This window comes from Phyllobates terribilis, unplaced genomic scaffold (genome assembly GCF_046119375.1).
Source record: "Phyllobates terribilis strain yellow unplaced genomic scaffold, ASM4611937v1 Scaffold_5__5_contigs__length_657084704, whole genome shotgun sequence".
NCBI classification, from domain to species: domain Eukaryota; kingdom Metazoa; phylum Chordata; class Amphibia; order Anura; family Dendrobatidae; genus Phyllobates; species Phyllobates terribilis.
In genome coordinates this window covers 105,270,674-105,291,898 of record NW_027362765.1, presented here as the reverse complement: position 1 = coordinate 105,291,898, position 21,225 = coordinate 105,270,674, and the positions used below count along the sequence as shown (strand labels likewise).

The 21,225-nt window shown below is 43.0% G+C and overlaps 1 protein-coding gene across 2 annotated transcripts in view; it reads right to left on the bottom strand.

Annotated features, from left to right (window-relative positions):
• LOC141270906 (opsin-5-like) overlaps window positions 1-21,225 on the bottom strand; it is a 99,847-nt gene that overhangs the window by 12,433 nt on the left and 66,189 nt on the right. For both annotated transcript variants that reach the window (XM_073681004.1, XM_073681003.1), the window contains exons 3-5: window positions 20,326-20,488; window positions 17,448-17,575; window positions 16,575-16,909 (exon numbers count right to left, since the gene is read on the bottom strand). In XM_073681004.1, coding sequence (XP_073537105.1) covers window positions 16,575-16,909; window positions 17,448-17,575; window positions 20,326-20,488 — 626 coding nt within the window. The remainder of the gene's footprint in view (window positions 1-16,574; window positions 16,910-17,447; window positions 17,576-20,325; window positions 20,489-21,225) is intronic.

Here is a 21,225-nt window from a genome sequence, read left to right as displayed (position 1 = left end):
AGGACATGCATCACTGCCCCTCCACCGAAGACGGACCACATTCCTACGCACACTGCCTGGCCCGGCTGTTGGGAGGGACCACACTGTATCCCCCCCTTTTTGCTCTCGGAAGGCCCCGAGGCCATGCCTCTCTATCCAGAAGGATAGATCAACCTCTCGACCCTCTACCATTAGTGATCTCTCCCCCTTCTTTAGAGCCTCCAGAAGGTGCCGTTGCAACATGCCCTCCCCAAAGCCCGGAGACAAGGAGGATGCCCTATTTGCCCCGGAGGTGACACTGGCATAACTCTGGACAGGTGTTGCCACCCCCGGGGGGGCAGCCGGACCAGTGACCACATCAGCCCGAACAGCAACACCATTACCCACCTCCATCTCACCCTCCACCAAACCAGCAACCACACCACTAGACAATGAATTAGCCTCATTCACCCCCACCACCACATTCATTCCTGCTGGACCAGTAACAATGGCGGATGACATTTTGACCTCCGCATCAGGCACAAGGGGCTCAGTCACCTCCATAGAACTGGAGGCGACCTCACCCCCGGTCTTATGTGTGCCCTCCACATCATTGGTCGGTAATTTCCGCTGTTTGGCATTCGGAATAATGTGCCGCTGATCTTTATATGCTGTTAGGCGCTGCTGATCTTTAGCATCAGGATCTTCCGGACCAGCGACGCCAACACAAAATAGCACTTTCGTGGGAGGACCGGAACGCTCAGCCCCGACAGCCCCCTCACACTGCCGTCGCTTCTCAACTAAGTGATCAGCGGCAACAGCATTCAGAGGCGCCGAGGCTACCGGAGCTGCCCCCGACACCGGGCCGCTCCCCCCTCCCACTGAGGAGCGCACCACAGCATCGTGGCCTGATGGAACGCCCGCCGCCGGGCCGCCCTCACTGTCCAGCCTCTCGGCTGATGCACCTCCTGCTACGTCCCCACTACTACAAGCAGAGACGGAGCTCTGCGCCTCACTACCGCGCTCTGTAATCTCCCCGCGCCTTTGCACCGGATCCACAGCAGAACCCGGGCTGGGCTGGGCAACGGGGCTTATACAGCGAGCTGAGCCTGCCGCCGACTCAGGGGGTACAGGGAGGGGGGCATATACGTATCTTACCGCCTCCTGCAGCTTTGGCTTGGTCTTCTTTGCCTTTTTGTGGCCCCCAGGTGCCTCTTCTGGTAGATCGTCACCAAGATGGAAGTTTTGGAGGCACACTGGGGACTCCAGGAGCTTAATCTCCGCCATTAGCGCCCCTCCCTGGCCGCTGCTGTCACTGTCCTCCCCAGAGCCAGCAGAACTGCGACCGGATGTCACTGTCGCCTGTCCTGCAGGGAGCTCGCTGCACGTGGCCTGCGGGTGACTTTGCAGGCTGCCAGGTGGGGCTTCCTGCTGGTCATCATCACTCTCATCATCCACCTGGCTCTCAGGCTGCAGCCCCATCTGCCTTTGCTCTCTGGTATCAGCCATTTCTCTAAAGCAGTCTTCATTTATTAGTTTTTCTTTGAAATGACCACTCTGCTCCCTGATGTCAGCTTTCCTCAGTTCCAGCAGGTGAATCTCGCTGGTCAGTCGCTTTACCTCGGCCTGGAGTTTAGCCTTGCTCTGGAGGCCCCCGCAGCTTTGGCGCTTGTGCAGCGCAGCTCCTCCCGGAGCCTCCTGATGAGCTTACTGGCATCTTCATACTCACGGAGGTGGATCATGACCCGGGAGGCATAGGTGGACACAGACTCCCGGGGTCCCTGCAGCGCCCACCCCCCCTCAGGGAGGTCGGCCTCACCTCCGTGAGCACTCCGCTTTCCTCCGGAAGGAGCACCATCATGCACGCCGCTGTTAGGCTTTACCTCCATGCTGGAAGCCTTGTGGCTTCTAGGGGTCTCCACAATCCCGGGAGGAGTAGGAGCCACATTGCTGCGACTCCTGGTGCAGCGTCTCACCCCCGAGTCCTCTGATGTGCAGGCCGGTTGCTGGTTTCTTCTGCCCCCCGCCGGCCTGGTTCGGGAAGCAGAAGCCTGGGGCTTGGCTCCTTCACTCATCCCAGAAACCAGCTCTCCCTCCGGGAAAGAGAGAGAGCAGGTCCCCAGGTGGAGAGGTGTTGGTTCTCAGAGATCAGGAGCTCACAGCAGGATCTGCAGCCACCACACCCGTAATCAGCACACTGACTAGCAGCTGATCAGAACTGCACCCAGTATGCTGCTGGTGCAGTCACTGTGTACATACATTACATTACTTATCCTGTACTGATCCTGAGTTATATCCTGTATTATACTCCAGAGCTGCACTCACTATTCTGCTGGTGGAGTCACTGTGTACATACATTACATTACTTATCCTGTACTGATCCTGAGTGCATCCTGTATTATACACCAGAGCTGCACTCACTATTCTGCTGGTGGAGTCACTGTGTACATACATTACATTACTTATCCTGTAGTGATCCTGAGTTACATCCTGTATTATACTCCAGAGCTGCACTCACTATTCTGCTGGTAGAGTCACTGTGTACATACATTACATTACTTATCCTGTACTGATCCTGAGTGCATCCTGTATTATACACCAGAGCTGCACTCACTATTCTGCTGGTGGAGTCACTGTGTACATACATTACATTACTTATCCTGTAGTGATCCTGAGTTACATCCTGTATTATACTCCAGAGCTGCACTCACTATTCTGCTGGTGGAGTCACTGTGTACATACATTACATTACTTATCCTGTACTGATCCTGAGTTATATCCTGTATTATACTCCAGAGCTGCACTCACTATTCTGCTGGTGCAGTCACTGTGTACATACATTACTTATCCTGTACTGATTCTGAGTTACATCCTGTATTATACTCCAGAGCTGCACTCACTATTCTGCTGGTAAAGTCACTGTGTACATACATTACATTACTTATATTGTACTGATCCTGAGTTACATCCTGTATTATACTCCAGAGCTGCACTCACTATTCTACTGGTGGAATCACTGTGTACATACATTACATTACTTATCCTGTACTGATCCTGGGTTACATCCTGTAATATACTCCAGAGCGGCACACACTATTCTGCTGGTGCAGTCACTGTGTACATACATTACATGACTTATCCTGTACTGATCCTGAGTTATATCCTGTATTATACTCCAGAGCTGCACTCACTATTCTGCTGGTGGAGTCACTGTGTACATACATTACATTACTTATCCTGTACTGATCCTGAGTTACATCCTGTATTATACTCCAGAGCTGCACTCACTATCCTGCTGGTGGAGTCACTGTGTACATACATTACATTACTTATCCTGTACTGATTCTGGGTTACATCCTGTATTATACTCCAGAGCTGCACTCACTATTCTACTGGTGGAGTCACAGTGTACATACATTACATTACTTATCCTGTACTGATCCTGAGTTACATCCTGTATTATATTCCAGATCTGTACTCACTATTCTGCTGGTGGAGTCACTGTGTACATACATTACATTACTTATCCTGTACTGATCCTGGGTTACATCCTGTATTATACTCCAGAGCTGCACTCACTATTCTGCTGGTGGAGTCACTGTGTACATACATTACATTACTTATCCTGTACTGATCCTGAGTTACATCCTGTATTATACTCCAGAGCTGCACTCACTATTCTGCTGGTAGAGTCACTGTGTACATACATTACATTACTTATATTATACTGATTCTGAGATACATCCTGTATTATACTCCAGAGCTGCACTCACTATTCTGCTGGTAAAGTCACTGTGTACATACATTACATTACTTATATTGTACTGATCCTGAGTTACATCCTGTATTATACTCCAGAGCTGCACTCACTATTCTGCTGGTGGAGTCACTGTGTACATACATTACATTACTTATCCTGTACTGATCCTGAGTTATATCCTGTATTATACTCCAGAGCTGCACTCACTATTCTGCTGGTGCAGTCACTGTGTACATACATTACATTACTTATCCTGTACTGATCCTGAGTTACATCCTGTATTATACTCCAGAGCTGCACTCACTATTCTGCTGGTGAAGTCACTGTATACATACATTACATTACTTATCCTGTACTGATCCTGAGTTATATCCTGTATTATACTCCAGAGCTGCACTCACTATTCTGCTGGTGCAGTCACTGTGTACATACATTACATTACTTATCCTGTACTGATCCTGAGTTACATCCTGTATTATACTCCAGAGCTGCACTCACTATTCTGCTGGTGGAGTCACTGTGTACATACATTACATTACTTATTCTGTACTGATCCTGAGTTATATCCTGTATTATACTCCAGAGCTGCACTCACTATTCTGCTGGTGCAGTCACTGTGTACATACATTACATTACTTATCCTGTACTGATCCTGAGTTACATCCTGTATTATACTCCAGAGCTGCACTCACTATTCTGCTGGTGCAGTCACTGTGTACATACATTACATTACTTATCCTGTACTGATCCTTAGTTACATCCTGTATTATACTCCAGAGCTGCACTCACTATTCTGCTGGTGCAGTCACTGTGTACATACATTACATTACTTATCCTGTACTGATCCTGAGTTACATCCTGTATTATACTCCAGAGCTGCACTCACTATTCTGCTGGTAGAGTCACTGTGTACATACATTACATTACTTATCCTGTACTGATCCTGAGTACATCCTGTATTATACACCAGAGCTGCACTCACTATTCTGCTGGTGGAGTCACTGTGTACATACATTACATTACTTATCCTGTAGTGATCCTGAGTTACATCCTGTATTATACTCCAGAGCTGCACTCACTATTCTGCTGGTGGAGTCACTGTGTACATACATTACATTACTTATCCTGTACTGATCCTGAGTTATATCCTGTATTATACTCCAGAGCTGCACTCACTATTCTGCTGGTGCAGTCACTGTGTACATACATTACTTATCCTGTACTGATCCTGAGTTACATCCTGTATTATACTCCAGAGCTGCACTCACTATTCTGCTGGTAAAGTCACTGTGTACATACATTACATTACTTATATTGTACTGATCCTGAGTTACATCCTGTATTATACTCCAGAGCTGCACTCACTATTCTACTGGTGGAATCACTGTGTACATACATTACATTACTTATCCTGTACTGATCCTGGGTTACATCCTGTAATATACTCCAGAGCGGCACACACTATTCTGCTGGTGCAGTCACTGTGTACATACATTACATGACTTATCCTGTACTGATCCTGAGTTATATCCTGTATTATACTCCAGAGCTGCACTCACTATTCTGCTGGTGGAGTCACTGTGTACATACATTACATTACTTATCCTGTACTGATCCTGAGTTACATCCTGTATTATACTCCAGAGCTGCACTCACTATCCTGCTGGTGGAGTCACTGTGTACATACATTACATTACTTATCCTGTACTGATTCTGGGTTACATCCTGTATTATACTCCAGAGCTGCACTCACTATTCTACTGGTGGAGTCACAGTGTACATACATTACATTACTTATCCTGTACTGATCCTGAGTTACATCCTGTATTATATTCCAGATCTGTACTCACTATTCTGCTGGTGGAGTCACTGTGTACATACATTACATTACTTATCCTGTACTGATCCTGGGTTACATCCTGTATTATACTCCAGAGCTGCACTCACTATTCTGCTGGTGGAGTCACTGTGTACATACATTACATTACTTATCCTGTACTGATCCTGAGTTACATCCTGTATTATACTCCAGAGCTGCACTCACTATTCTGCTGGTAGAGTCACTGTGTACATACATTACATTACTTATATTATACTGATTCTGAGATACATCCTGTATTATACTCCAGAGCTGCACTCACTATTCTGCTGGTAGAGTCACTGTGTACATACATTACATTACTTATATTGTACTGATCCTGAGTTACATCCTGTATTATACTCCAGAGCTGCACTCACTATTCTGCTGGTGGAGTCCCTGTGTACATACATTACATTACTTATCCTGTACTGATCCTGAGTTATATCCTGTATTATACTCCAGAGCTGCACTCACTATTCTGCTGGTGCAGTCACTGTGTACATACATTACATTACTTATCCTGTACTGATCCTGAGTTACATCCTGTATTATACTCCAGAGCTGCACTCACTATTCTGCTGGTGAAGTCACTGTATACATACATTACATTACTTATCCTGTACTGATCCTGAGTTATATCCTGTATTATACTCCAGAGCTGCACTCACTATTCTGCTGGTGCAGTCACTGTGTACATACATTACATTACTTATCCTGTACTGATCCTGAGTTACATCCTGTATTATACTCCAGAGCTGCACTCACTATTCTGCTGGTGGAGTCACTGTGTACATACATTACATTACTTATTCTGTACTGATCCTGAGTTATATCCTGTATTATACTCCAGAGCTGCACTCACTATTCTGCTGGTGCAGTCACTGTGTACATACATTACATTACTTATCCTGTACTGATCCTGAGTTACATCCTGTATTATACTCCAGAGCTGCACTCACTATTCTGCTGGTGCAGTCACTGTGTACATACATTACATTACTTATCCTGTACTGATCCTGAGTTACATCCTGTATTATACTCCAGAGCTGCACTCACTATTCTGCTGGTGCAGTCACTGTGTACATACATTACATTACTTATCCTGTACTGATCCTGAGTTACATCCTGTATTATACTCCAGAGCTGCACTCACTATTTTGCTGGTGCAGTCACTGTGTACATACATTACATTACTTATCCTGCACTGATCCTGAGTTACATCCTGTATTATACTCCAGAGCAGCACTCACTATTCTGCTGGTGGAGGGTGGAGTCACTGTGTACATACATTACATTACTTATCCTGTACTGATCCTGAGTTACATCCTGTATTATACTCCAGAGCTGCACTCACTATTCTGCTGGTGGAGTCACTGTGTACATACATTACATTACTTATCCTGTACTGATCCTGAGTTACATCCTGTATTATACTCCAGAGCTGCACTCACTATTTTGCTGGTGCAGTCACTGTGTACATACATTACATTACTTATCCTGTACTGATCCTGAGTTACATCGTGTATTATACTCTATAGCTGCACTCAGTATTCTGCTGGTGGAGTCATTGTGTACATACATTACATTACTTATCCTGTACTGATCCTGAGTTATATCCTGTATTATACTCCAGAGCTGCACTCACTATTCTGCTGGTGGAGTCACTGTGTACATACATTACATTACTTATCCTGTACTGATCCTGAGTTACATCCTGTATTATACTCCAGAGCTGCACTCACTATTTTTCTGGTGCAGTCACTGTGTACATACATTACATTACTTATCCAGTACTGATCCTGAGTTACATCCTGTATTATACTCCAGAGCTGCACTCACTATTCTGCTGGTGCAGTCACTGTGTATATACATTACATTACTTATCCTGTACTGATCCTGAGTTACATCCTGTATTATACTCCAGAGCTGCACTCACTATTTTTCTGGTGCAGTCACTGTGTACATACATTACATTACTTATCCTGTACTGATCCTGAGTTACATCCTGTATTATACTCCAGAGCTGCACTCACTATTCTGCTGGTAGAGTCACTGTGTACATACATTACATTACTTATATTGTACTGATTCTGAGATACATCCTGTATTATACTCCAGAGCTGCATTCACTATTCTGCTGGTAGAGTCACTGTGTACATACATTACATTACTTATATTGTACTGATCCTGAGTTACATCCTGTATTATACTCCAGAGCTGCACTCACTATTCTGCTGGTGGAGTCACTGTGTACATACATTACATTACTTATCCTGTACTGATCCTGAGTTATATCCTGTATTATACTCCAGAGCTGCACTCACTATTCTGCTGGTGCAGTCACTGTGTACATACATTACATTACTTATCCTGTACTGATCCTGAGTTACATCCTGTATTATACTCCAGAGCTGCACTCACTATTCTGCTGGTGAAGTCACTGTATACATACATTACATTACTTATCCTGTACTGATCCTGAGTTATATCCTGTATTATACTCCAGAGCTGCACTCACTATTCTGCTGGTGCAGTCACTGTGTACATACATTACATTACTTATCCTGTACTGATCCTGAGTTACATCCTGTGTTATACTCCAGAGCTGCACTCACTATTCTGCTGGTGGAGTCACTGTGTACATACATTACATTACTTATTCTGTACTGATCCTGAGTTATATCCTGTATTATACTCCAGAGCTGCACTCACTATTCTGCTGGTGCAGTCACTGTGTACATACATTACATTACTTATCCTGTACTGATCCTGAGTTACATTCTGTATTATACTCCAGAGCTGCACTCACTATTCTGCTGGTGCAGTCACTGTGTACATACATTACATTACTTATCCTGTACTGATCCTGAGTTACATCCTGTATTATACTCCAGAGCTGCACTCACTATTTTGCTGGTGCAGTCACTGTGTACATACATTACATTACTTATCCTGCACTGATCCTGAGTTACATCCTGTATTATACTCCAGAGCAGCACTCACTATTCTGCTGGTGGAGTCACTGTGTACATACATTACATTACTTATCCTGTACTGATCCTGAGTTACATCCTGTATTATACTCCAGAGCTGCACTCACTATTCTGCTGGTGGAGTCACTGTGTACATACATTACATTACTTATCCTGTACTGATCCTGAGTTACATCCTGTATTATACTCCAGAGCTGCACTCACTATTTTGCTGGTGCAGTCACTGTGTACATACATTACATTACTTATCCTGTACTGATCCTGAGTTACATCCTGTATTATACTCCAGAGCTGCACTCACTATTCTGCTGGTGCAGTCACTGTGTACATACATTACATTACTTATCCTGTACTGATCCTGAGTTACATCCTGTATTATACTCCAGAGCTGCACTCACTATTTTGCTGGTGCAGTCACTGTGTACATACATTACATTACTTATCCTGCACTGATCCTGAGTTACATCCTGTATTATACTCCAGAGCAGCACTCACTATTCTGCTGGTGGAGTCACTGTGTACATACATTACATTACTTATCCTGTACTGATCCTGAGTTACATCCTGTATTATACTCCAGAGCTGCACTCACTATTCTGCTGGTGGAGTCACTGTGTACATACATTACATTACTTATCCTGTACTGATCCTGAGTTACATCCTGTATTATACTCCAGAGCTGCACTCACTATTCTGCTGGTGGAGTCATTGTGTACATACATTACATTACTTATCCTGTACTGATCCTGAGTTATATCCTGTATTATACTCCAGAGCTGCACTCACTATTCTGCTGGTGGAGTCACTGTGTACATACATTACATTACTTATCCTGTACTGATCCTGAGTTACATCCTGTATTATACTCCAGAGCTGCACTCACTATTCTGCTGGTGCAGTCAATGTGTACATACATTACATTACTTATCAGGTACTGATCCTGAGTTACATCCTGTATTATACTCCAAAGCTGCACTCACTATTTTTCTGGTGCAGTCAATGTGTACATGCATTACATTACATTACTTATCCTGTACTGATCCTGAGTTACATCCTGTATTATACTCTAGAGCTGCACTCACTATTCTGCTGGAGCAGTCACTGTGTACATACATTACATTACTTATCCTGTACTGATCCTGAGTTACATCCTGTATTATACTCCAGAGCTGCACTCACTATTCTGCTGGTGGAGTCACTGTGTACATACATTACATTACTTATTCTGTACTGATCCTGAGTTATATCCTGTATTATACTCCAGAGCTGCACTCACTATTCTGCTGGTGCAGTCACTGTGTACATACATTACATTACTTATCCTGTACTGATCCTGAGTTACATTCTGTATTATACTCCAGAGCTGCACTCACTATTCTGCTGGTGCAGTCACTGTGTACATACATTACATTACTTATCCTGTACTGATCCTGAGTTACATCCTGTATTATACTCCAGAGCTGCACTCACTATTTTGCTGGTGCAGTCACTGTGTACATACATTACATTACTTATCCTGCACTGATCCTGAGTTACATCCTGTATTATACTCCAGAGCAGCACTCACTATTCTGCTGGTGGAGTCACTGTGTACATACATTACATTACTTATCCTGTACTGATCCTGAGTTACATCCTGTATTATACTCCAGAGCTGCACTCACTATTCTGCTGGTGGAGTCACTGTGTACATACATTACATTACTTATCCTGTACTGATCCTGAGTTACATCCTGTATTATACTCCAGAGCTGCACTCACTATTTTGCTGGTGCAGTCACTGTGTACATACATTACATTACTTATCCTGTACTGATCCTGAGTTACATCCTGTATTATACTCCAGAGCTGCACTCACTATTCTGCTGGTGCAGTCACTGTGTACATACATTACATTACTTATCCTGTACTGATCCTGAGTTACATCCTGTATTATACTCCAGAGCTGCACTCACTATTTTGCTGGTGCAGTCACTGTGTACATACATTACATTACTTATCCTGCACTGATCCTGAGTTACATCCTGTATTATACTCCAGAGCAGCACTCACTATTCTGCTGGTGGAGTCACTGTGTACATACATTACATTACTTATCCTGTACTGATCCTGAGTTACATCCTGTATTATACTCCAGAGCTGCACTCACTATTCTGCTGGTGGAGTCACTGTGTACATACATTACATTACTTATCCTGTACTGATCCTGAGTTACATCCTGTACTATACTCCAGAGCTGCACTCACTATTCTGCTGGTGGAGTCATTGTGTACATACATTACATTACTTATCCTGTACTGATCCTGAGTTATATCCTGTATTATACTCCAGAGCTGCACTCACTATTCTGCTGGTGGAGTCACTGTGTACATACATTACATTACTTATCCTGTACTGATCCTGAGTTACATCCTGTATTATACTCCAGAGCTGCACTCACTATTCTGCTGGTGCAGTCAATGTGTACATACATTACATTACTTATCCTGTACTGATCCTGAGTTACATCCTGTATTATACTCCAGAGCTGCACTCACTATTCTGCTGGTGCAGTCACTGTGTACATACATTACATTACTTATCCTGTACTGATCCTGAGTTACATCCTGTATTATACTCCAAAGCTGCACTCACTATTTTTCTGGTGCAGTCAATGTGTACATACATTACATTACTTATCCTGTACTGATCCTGAGTTACATCCTGTATTATACTCTAGAGCTGCACTCACTATTCTGCTGGTGGAGTCACTGTGTACATACATTACTTATCCTGTACTGATCCTGAGTTACATCCTGTATTATACTCCAGAGCTGCACTCACTATTCTGCTGGTGGAGTCACTGTGTACATACATTACATTACTTATCCTGCACTGATCCTGAGTTACATCCTGTATTATACTCCAGAGCTGCACTCACTATTCTGCTGATGCAGTCACTGTGTACATACATTACATTACTTATCCTGTACTGATCCTGAGTTATATCCTGTATTATATTCCAGAGCTGCACTCACTATTCTGCTGGTGGAGTCACTGTGTACATACATTACTTATCCTGTACTGATCCTGAGTTACATCCTGTATTATACTCCAGAGCTGCACTCACTATTCTGCTGGTGGAGTCACTGTGTACATACATTACATTACTTATCCTGTACTGATCCTGAGTTACATCCTGTATTATACTCCAGAGCTGCACTCACTATTCTGCTGGTGGAGTCACTGTGTACATACATTACTTATCCTGTACTGATCCTGAGTTACATCCTGTATTATACTCCAGAGCTGCACTCACTATTCTGCTGGTGGAGTCACTGTGTACATACATTACATTACTTATCCTGTACTGATCCTGAGTTACATCCTGTATTGTACTCTAGAGCTGCACTCACTATTCTGCTGGTGGAGACACTGTGTACATACATTACATTACTTATCCTGCACTGATCCTGAGTTGAATGCTTTTATTATGCGAGAAAAGTAATTTATGTTGACTATGCTGGTTCTGGACATTCCTCCTACATAAATCCTACAAGTGTGACCACACATGTATGTATATTTTATGTCTTTATATAATAATATTGTTAACTTTTATACAAGATAAAAAGTGGATGATAATATTACTGATAAAGAGGAAGTATAGCTAAGCACCTTACATCCAAAACCATAGGAGAGCGGTACAGTCATTTTTTCACAATTACGTTACAATGATTAAGGAAACTAATTAGAGTACCAGTATAACAAAATTTATTGTAGATATAATTCAAGCAAAAATAGACTTAAAAGCAGAGAAAGATAGCTGTCCCAAATATGTAAGCTGTGAAAAGTGCTAGTTAATAGGGATCAGTATTGAAAAACCTCTAAGACATGATAATTGTGGGCTCAGTGATAGAGACCCTAGTTCCATTTGATACTATACATTTGTAAAAAAACAATTATATGGTGCAAGTATGTATTACCTTGTAGTGCCCGGCGCACGTTTCGCTGTCGCTTCTTCCAGGGGCAGCATAGAAATGGAGGAATAGCAGGGCTTTATACAGGTATAATAGGAGGAAGCAGCCTCATTGGTTAAGTTGGCATATGGACAGATACTGTACATCCACCTACCAATGCAATAGGAGGTAGATGCCCATGCGGAATAGCCATTCCATTGATCATTCCTGAGTATAATCCAGGTGATGGGAATGACTGTTTTCATTCCTATGTGCTCAGGGATGGTCATATTACTAAAATATCCATGGTGGAACGCATAATGCCAAGGATCTAATGAAGAGATTCAGAGCAAGATTATATCATGAGGAAAGCATCAACGAAAGCCATATATGAGCAACGAGGACGGAACGACATCTACTTTTAAATTCTACTCAGTCGCTAACAACAACGTTAGTTTTATTTCTACAGAGAACTCAAGATCAGATGAGGTACGTTCAGTACTTACTAAAAATTTGAATATTTTTCTATCAGGACTCGTTTTGACTACTTACCAAAAAACTCTGAGTATAACCTTTTGAAGATCAAAAAATTTGAGAGATACCCTGGTTTAAGAGATACACTGAGATATAGCATGGGGGGATGTAAACCCTGTAAAGGATGTCCAAGTGTAGGAAAAGTAACCAATTCTTTTTATTCCACAGGAAAGAAAATAAGTAAAATTACCCATATAATTACCTGCAGTATTAAAGGTGTAATATACCAGGCATCTTGCCCTTGCAATTTGAAGTATATTGGCCTAACATCCCGGGAGTTTCGCAGAAGAGCCAGGGAACACGTCCTTTCAATAACCGCGGCAAAGGAAGAAGACGACCTCTCAAAAGTGACATACAGGTGCATCTCACTAAATTAGAATATCATCAAAACGTTAATTTATTTCAGTTCTTCAATACAACAAGTGAAACATATATTATATAGAGTCATTACAAACAGAGTGATCTATTTCAAGTGTTTATTTCTGTTAATGTTGATGATTATGGCTTACACCCAATGAAAACACAAAAGTCATTATCTCAGTAAATTAGAATAATTAACAAAAATACCTGCAAAGGCTTCCTAAGCTTTTAAAAAGGTCCCTTAGTCTGTTTCAGTAGGCTCCACAATCATAGGGAAGGCTGCTGACTTGACAGACGTCCAGAAGGCAGTCATTGACACACTAAGTAAATGCAAAGTAAATTTTGCATTTCAGTTGGAAATCAAGGTCCCAGAGTCTGGAGGAAGAGTGGAGAGGCCACAATCCAAGCTGCTTGAGGTCTAGTGTGAAGTTTCCACAATCAGTGATGGTTTGAGGAGCCATGTCATCTGCTGGTGTAGGTCCACTGTGTTTTATCAAGACCAAAGTCAGCGCAGCCGTCTACCAGGAAATTTTAGAGCACTTCATGCTTCCCTCTGCCGACAAGCTTTTTGGAGATGGAAATTTCATTCTCCAGCAGGACTTGGCCCCTGTCCACACTGCCAAAAGTACCAATACCTGGTTTAAAAACAACAGTATCACGGTGCTTGATTGGCCAGCAAACTCGCCTGACCTTAACCCCATAGAGAATCTATGGGGTATTGTCAAGAGGAAGATGAGAGACACCAGACCCAACAATGCAGATGAGCTGAAGGCTGCTATCAAAGCAACCTGGGCTTCCATAACACCTCAGCAGTGCACAGGCTGATCGCCTCCATGCCACGCTGCATTGATGCAGTAATTGATGCAAAAGGAGCCCGACCAACTATTGAGTGCATTTACTGAACATACATTTCAGTAGCCAACATTTCGGATTTTAAAAACATTTTTCAAGCTGTTGTTATAAAGTATTCTAATTTACTGAGATAATGACTTTTGTGTTTTCATTGGCTGCAAGCCATAATCATCAACATTAACAGAAATAAACACTTGAAATAGATCACTCTGTTTGTAATGACTCTATATAATATATGAGTTTCACTTTTTGTATTGAAGAGCTGAAATAAATTAACTTTTTGATGATATTCTAATTTAGTGAGATGCACCTGTATATCATGTGGCATTTTAAGTTGCACCATCAATGCAATGCTTGACGACTGAAAATCCGGGGGATTGATCGAATAATGGTGAGCTCCAGGGGAGTGAACTGGAAGTAGGCCCTAGCCCGTTGGATATACACCTTGAACACTATTGCCCTTCACGGCCGCAATGTAAATATTTGTTTTGTTCCATTTCTTTGAAATCCACCATTCCCAGTGTTCTTATGCTCATGTTATTTTTTATTTTATTTTTATATTCTGTACTGTCTTGTTCTGCTTTACTAATTATTTTTCTCAGGTATTGCAGAAGTTATAAAGTTTATATACACCATAGGAGTTGTAATACTCATAGGAAGGGAGGGTGTGTGCCGGGCCCAGCTGAGTGTATTTTCATACACATTGTATTTTTCAAAAAAAATTTTTTATTATCCTCGATCGTTTTATTACTCACATCGTGACATGTTTTTCACATATACTCACCTTTTATATAAATTTTTACACGTCATCACAATTTTTCATGGTCTTACCACCATTTTTTTGTATCACTTGTTTTACTTCTTTAACCGACACACTATTACTTTTTTTATTTAGCAGTCTTTGATGTCCTCTACTTACCCTCAAAAATCTTGCTAATCTTGTTTCTCTTAAAGATCACTTATTGATTTCATATAATGGGTAGTACTTGGGACAGCATTATGCATTATTACATTATGTGTGTGAATACATATATATTATTTATTATAATAACTGTCTGGTCAAAATGCATCTGATATATGCGTGTTTGTGATTTTATAATTATTTATACTTACTCTTGTGTCACTTACTGTGTGGATGGATAGGAGACCATTCTTAATTCCTTATTTTGGATTATTTGATTATTTATCCAAGTGATACTGATCTGCCCAAGAATGCCAATGCCTCTGGTTACTATACTGTATATAATTGTGGAACAGTTTCCATTCCCCTTGTGGCCTGCATACAATCTCAAAGCTTGGAGGTATATTGCATATTGCATTCCACTATGATAGCCATTTGTTTTTTCTGACCGTCACATTGACTTCCGCGCTAGTGGAACGCACTGTGTGTTCCACTATTTATAGATACTCATCATTTTTTGTCGTGCGTTCCACCATCGACTTTCCAGTTGCACGGTCATTTTTTAGCGTATGTGTTCCACTATCGATATTTTAGTGATATGACCATCCCTGAGCACATGGGGATGGCATTTTTCATTCCCATCACCTTGATTATACTACTCAGGAATGACCAATTAAATAGCTATTCTGCATAAGCATCTACCTCCTATTGAATCGATAGGTGGATGTATCTGTCCATATGCTACCTTAACCAATGAGGCTGTTATGACTCACTGCCTGGTTACCTCCTATTATACCTGTATCAAGCCCTATATAAACCCCTGCTATGTCTCCATTTCTATGCTGCCTTTAGAAGAAGCGATGGCGAAACGCGCGTCGGGCACTACAAGGTAATACTTACATGCACTTTTTTTTTTTTTTACAAATGTATACGGATGGAACTAAGGTTTGTATCAATGAGCCCACAATTATCATATCTTACAGGTTTTAAAAATATGAATCCCTATTAACTAGCACTTTGCACAGCTTACATATTTGGGACAACTATCTTTCTCTGCCTCTAGCTCTAATTTTTGCTTGAATTATATATACTATACATTTTGTAATAATGGTACTCTAATCATTGTAAAATGATCTTGAAAAAACGACTGTACCGCTTTCCTGTTTTGGGATGTGAGGTGCTTCGCTATACTTCCTCTTTATCTGTAATGTTATCACTCACTTTTTATCTTGTATGTATATTTTATGTCTCTCTATCTAAAAAAATTGTTCCCTTTTATATGTGTGGTCACACTTGTAGGTTTTTTGTCACGTGCTGATGATGACGACCCCCATTTCTTTACATTTGTCACTTCTCTAGCCCACCGGTTGCTGCAGGTTATACACTCTCCCTACATGCCGAGTGCTATACAATCTCGCACCTTGATTATGAGGTTGTGGACACGGCTTCCCTTGTTCTGAGGCGACAGGTGCTGCTGCACGGCTTTTCTTGCCCCTATGACGGTGAGCAGAATGAGGGTGTAGGAGATCAGGATTAACGTGCAGGGAATGATGTAGCAGAACACAAACAGTGCCACGATGTAGGAGACGGCTCTGTGCTCCTGGTTGGCAGCTTTCCAGTCTATACAGCAGGCAGTACCATACGGCTCCGGACCGTAACTCCCCCAGTCTGCCAGGGGCGCCGTAGCAAACACGAAGGCATAGGCCCAGACGCAGAGCAGCAAGACACGGGAGTGGGAGGAAGAAAACTTGTTACCTGCAAATAGAGTAGGAACATAGCCTGAGCCTGCAATAAATCATGCCATACATGCTGCAATACTGGGAAGAACTACTTGAATATGACTTGTATTTCACACTTTGTGTTGATGATTCCTGCTTGCTGAGCGTGAATAGAAACGTTCCTGGCTCTGGATAGAAGACTAAAGTATTGTTAGGTTACGTGCACACGTTTGGTTTTTGCAGCAGTAAACGATGCTGAAAATACTGTTGACAGAAAAAACACTGCGTAAAATACAGGCATTTTTTATGCAGATTTTCCCATTCATTTACAAGGGTGAAAAACTGCAAAAACACTGAAAGAATATACAGTACAAGCTGCAGATCTGACGGTTCAAATCTGCAAGGAAAAAATAAGCCGCGTGCGCAGGAGATCTCAGAAATCTCATTCACTTTGATGGTACTGTAAAAAGCTGCGCAATGAAAAAACGCCACGTGTGAACAAGCCCTTAACGTTGTAATGGAACTATGGTAAAAGATACCAAAGCGAAACATCACCCATGAAACTTGTCACTCACCGTACATGGGGTAACAGACCTTTATGCAGCAGACGGCACTTAGGACTGTGAGGTTCGTCAGGCTACAGAGACCAAATAGGACACCACAAAACGCATAATATTTACAGACCAATCGGTCAAAGAGCCACCTAAGGAGAGGAGGAAGAGGCTGTTATTTTGCAGAACATGAGACAGAGGGGAGCAAATGTGGGGAGACCTCCTGGAGGTGGGGTGCTGGAGTGTACCCCATTGCCTGGGATCCTTCAATGCTAGTTTATTGCAGTTCCACTTGTGACCAGCAGGTGTCATCACTGCACTGTGTGCGCCTCTAGTTTTTCCAGAACTAAGATAATTATGACCCGTCATCATTGTACAACAACGCTCATCATCTCCTCACACCATAAATATCTAGACTTAAACTGCAGATAGATCTGATTGGTTGGGATGATAGACGGCACCTTTTGTGCATTTACAGGACATATGGAGTCCTAAAGCTGCAAATGCTGCAGCTCAAAATTATAAAAAAGACAACTGACTGTCCAGTCTTATGTAAGTGTAACAAATATATCTCTGTTTGCTGGCAATGCAATGACACACTTATTTACATGCAGAGCCAAAAAACCCTGTTCTGACTTGATCCTGCTCTATCTGCCCAGCCTGTTACAGTGTAGAGATCTGCAGCTGTGTGAGCAGTACATGGGACGCTGGGGACTGTATACAAGAATGATGTCAAATTCAAACACACAGAGGGCCAAAATTAAAAACTTGGACAAAGTTGCATGCCAACCCGTATACAGTATAATGGGCCCCACATAGTCCTCCATGCAGTATAATAGGCCCCACATAGTCCTCCATACAGTATACTAGGCCCCACATAGTCCTCCATACAGGATAATGGCCCCACATAGTCCTCCATACAGAATAATGGCCCCACATAGTCCTCCATACAGAATAATGGCCCCACATAGTCCTCCATACAGAATAATGGCCCCACATAGTCCTCCATACAGAATAATGGGCCCCACATAGTCATCCATACAGAATAATGGGCCCCACATAGTCCTCCATACAGAATAATGGCCCCACATAGTCCTCCATACAGTATAATGGCCCCACATAGTCCTCCATACAGAATAATGGCCCCACATAGTCCTCCATACAGGATAATGGCCCCACATAGTCCTCCATACAGAATAATGGCCCCACATAGTCCTCCATACAGAATAATGGCCCCACATAGTCCTCCATACAGAATAATGGCCCCACATAGTCCTCCATACAGAATAATGGCCCCACATAGTCCTCCATACAGAATAATGGCCCCACATAGTCCTCCATACAGAATAATGGCCCCACATAGTCCTCCATACAGAATAATGGCCCCACATAGTCATCCATACAGAATAATGGGCCCCACATAGTCCTCCATACAGAATAATGGGCCCCACATAGTCCTCCATACAGGATAATGGCCCCACATAGTCCTTCCTACAGAATAATGGCCCCACATAGTCCTCCATACAGAATAATGGCCCCACATAGTCCTCCATACAGAATAATGGCCCCACATAGTCCTCTATACAGAATAATGGCCCCACATAGTCATCCATACAGAATAATGGGCCCCACATAGTCATCCATACAGAATAATGGGCCCCACATAGTCCTCCATACAGTATAATGGGCCCCACATAGTCCTCCATACAGAATAATGGCCCCACATAGTCCTCCATACAGAATAATGGGCCCCACATAGTCCTCCATACAGTATAATGGCCCCACATAGTCCTCCATACAGAATAATGGGCCCCACATAGTCCTCCATACAGTATAATGGCCCCACATAGTCCTCCATACAGAATAATGGCCCCACATAGTCCTCCATACAGAATAATGGCCCCACATAGTCCTCCATACAGAATAATGGCCCCACATAGTCCTCCATACAGAATAATGGCCCCACATAGTCCTCCATACAGAATAATGGCCCCACATAGTCATCCATACAGAATAATGGGCCCCACATAGTCCTCCATACAGAATAATGGGCCCCACATAGTCCTCCATACAGGATAATGGCCCCACATAGTCCTTCCTACAGAATAATGGCCCCACATAGTCCTCCATACAGAATAATGGCCCCACATAGTCCTCCATACAGAATAATGGCCCCACATAGTCCTCCATACAGAATAATGGCCCCACATAGTCCTCCATACAGAATAATGGCCCCACATAGTCCTCCATACAGAATAATGGCCCCACATAGTCATCCATACAGAAAAATGGGCCCCACATAGTCCTCCATACAGAATAATGGGCCCCACATAATCCTCCATACAGAATAATGGGCCCCACATAGTCCTCCATACAGAATAATGGGCCCCACATAGTCCTCCATACAGTATAATGGGCCCCACATAGTCCTCCATACAGTATGATGGGCCCCACATAGTCCTCCATACAGAATAATGGCCCCACATAGTCCTCCATACAGTATGATGGGCCCCACATAGTGCTCCATACAGTATAATGGCCCCACATAGTCCTCCATACAGAATAATGGCCCCACATAGTCCTCCATACAGAATAATGGCCCCACATAGTCCTCCATACAGTATAATGGCCCCACATAGTACTCCATACAGTATAATGGGCCCCACATAGGGGTGGTGGTTCTGAGGTCATGGGCCAAATAAAACCACTCTGCGGGCCAGAGTTTGACATGTATGGTCTACAAGAAATGTTTCTATTTACTAACAAAGATCATACAACAGGTGAGGAATCCAAACACTTAATTCTTAAAGGGATGAGCCCCTTATTACCAATCTTTTTTTTTTTCTTCCCCAATATGTGGTTGCTGCAGCCCTGGCATGAACTCCTCCCCACCTCTACATACCTGTGAGCGAACAATGACGGGATGGCCAGAGGGAAGAGGGTCACTGTCATTCCTAAATCGCTGATCGCCAGGTTCACAATGAAGAATTCGGCAGGCTTCAGTATTGAGCGTTTCCGATAAGCTACCAGCAACAGCATGGAGTTCCCAGAGAGGGAGAAGAGTCCTAAAAGGAGGAGGTACAGAAGAATCAGCGGTGCCCCCTGCACCATGACCACATGGACACAAAGCAAAAAGATATGTCTGTAGCAATGCTGCCCAAAAAGCTTTATTCTCCACTCACCTCCAAAGCTGCAGTCACAAATCTGCTCCCCTGTTAGCATTCAGCAATGCATGGGCACTGGTCCAAGGCAAGGTCTGCAAAGATGTAGAACCAAACTGGTCTTTTGCAGGGAGCAACCAGCAGAATTGTGAATGCAGCTTTGGGTGTGAATGAGGGAAAAACAGATGATGTAAGTATAAATAGGAGGGATGGGTGATAAGTTGTTGAGGTCCAACTATTGGGACTCCCACCGATCCCTGTTAGAATGGAAAGTGCAAGTATGAGAGCACCGCTCCATTCATTCCCTATGGGGCTGCTGAATGCTGCACTCTGCTTTTTCCGGCAACCCCATAGAGAATGAATGGAGCGGCGGTCTGGCATCTAACCTGTCGAGACCTTTTGCAACGGGGATAAAAATTCCTCTATCTGCGGAACAGCACCAGTCCCACCACTTGGACAATAACCAATCAGCAAGTTATCACATATACTTTGGGTAGGTGATGACTTGTTTGCACCAAAGAATAATTGTGACCTCCCGGCTGTGACCAGAAATGACCATTTCTAACCTGCCAATTATAGGTATTGTGCTGTTATTAGGTTATATTCACACTTACAGCTTATGGTGCTTTTTATGTGATAAT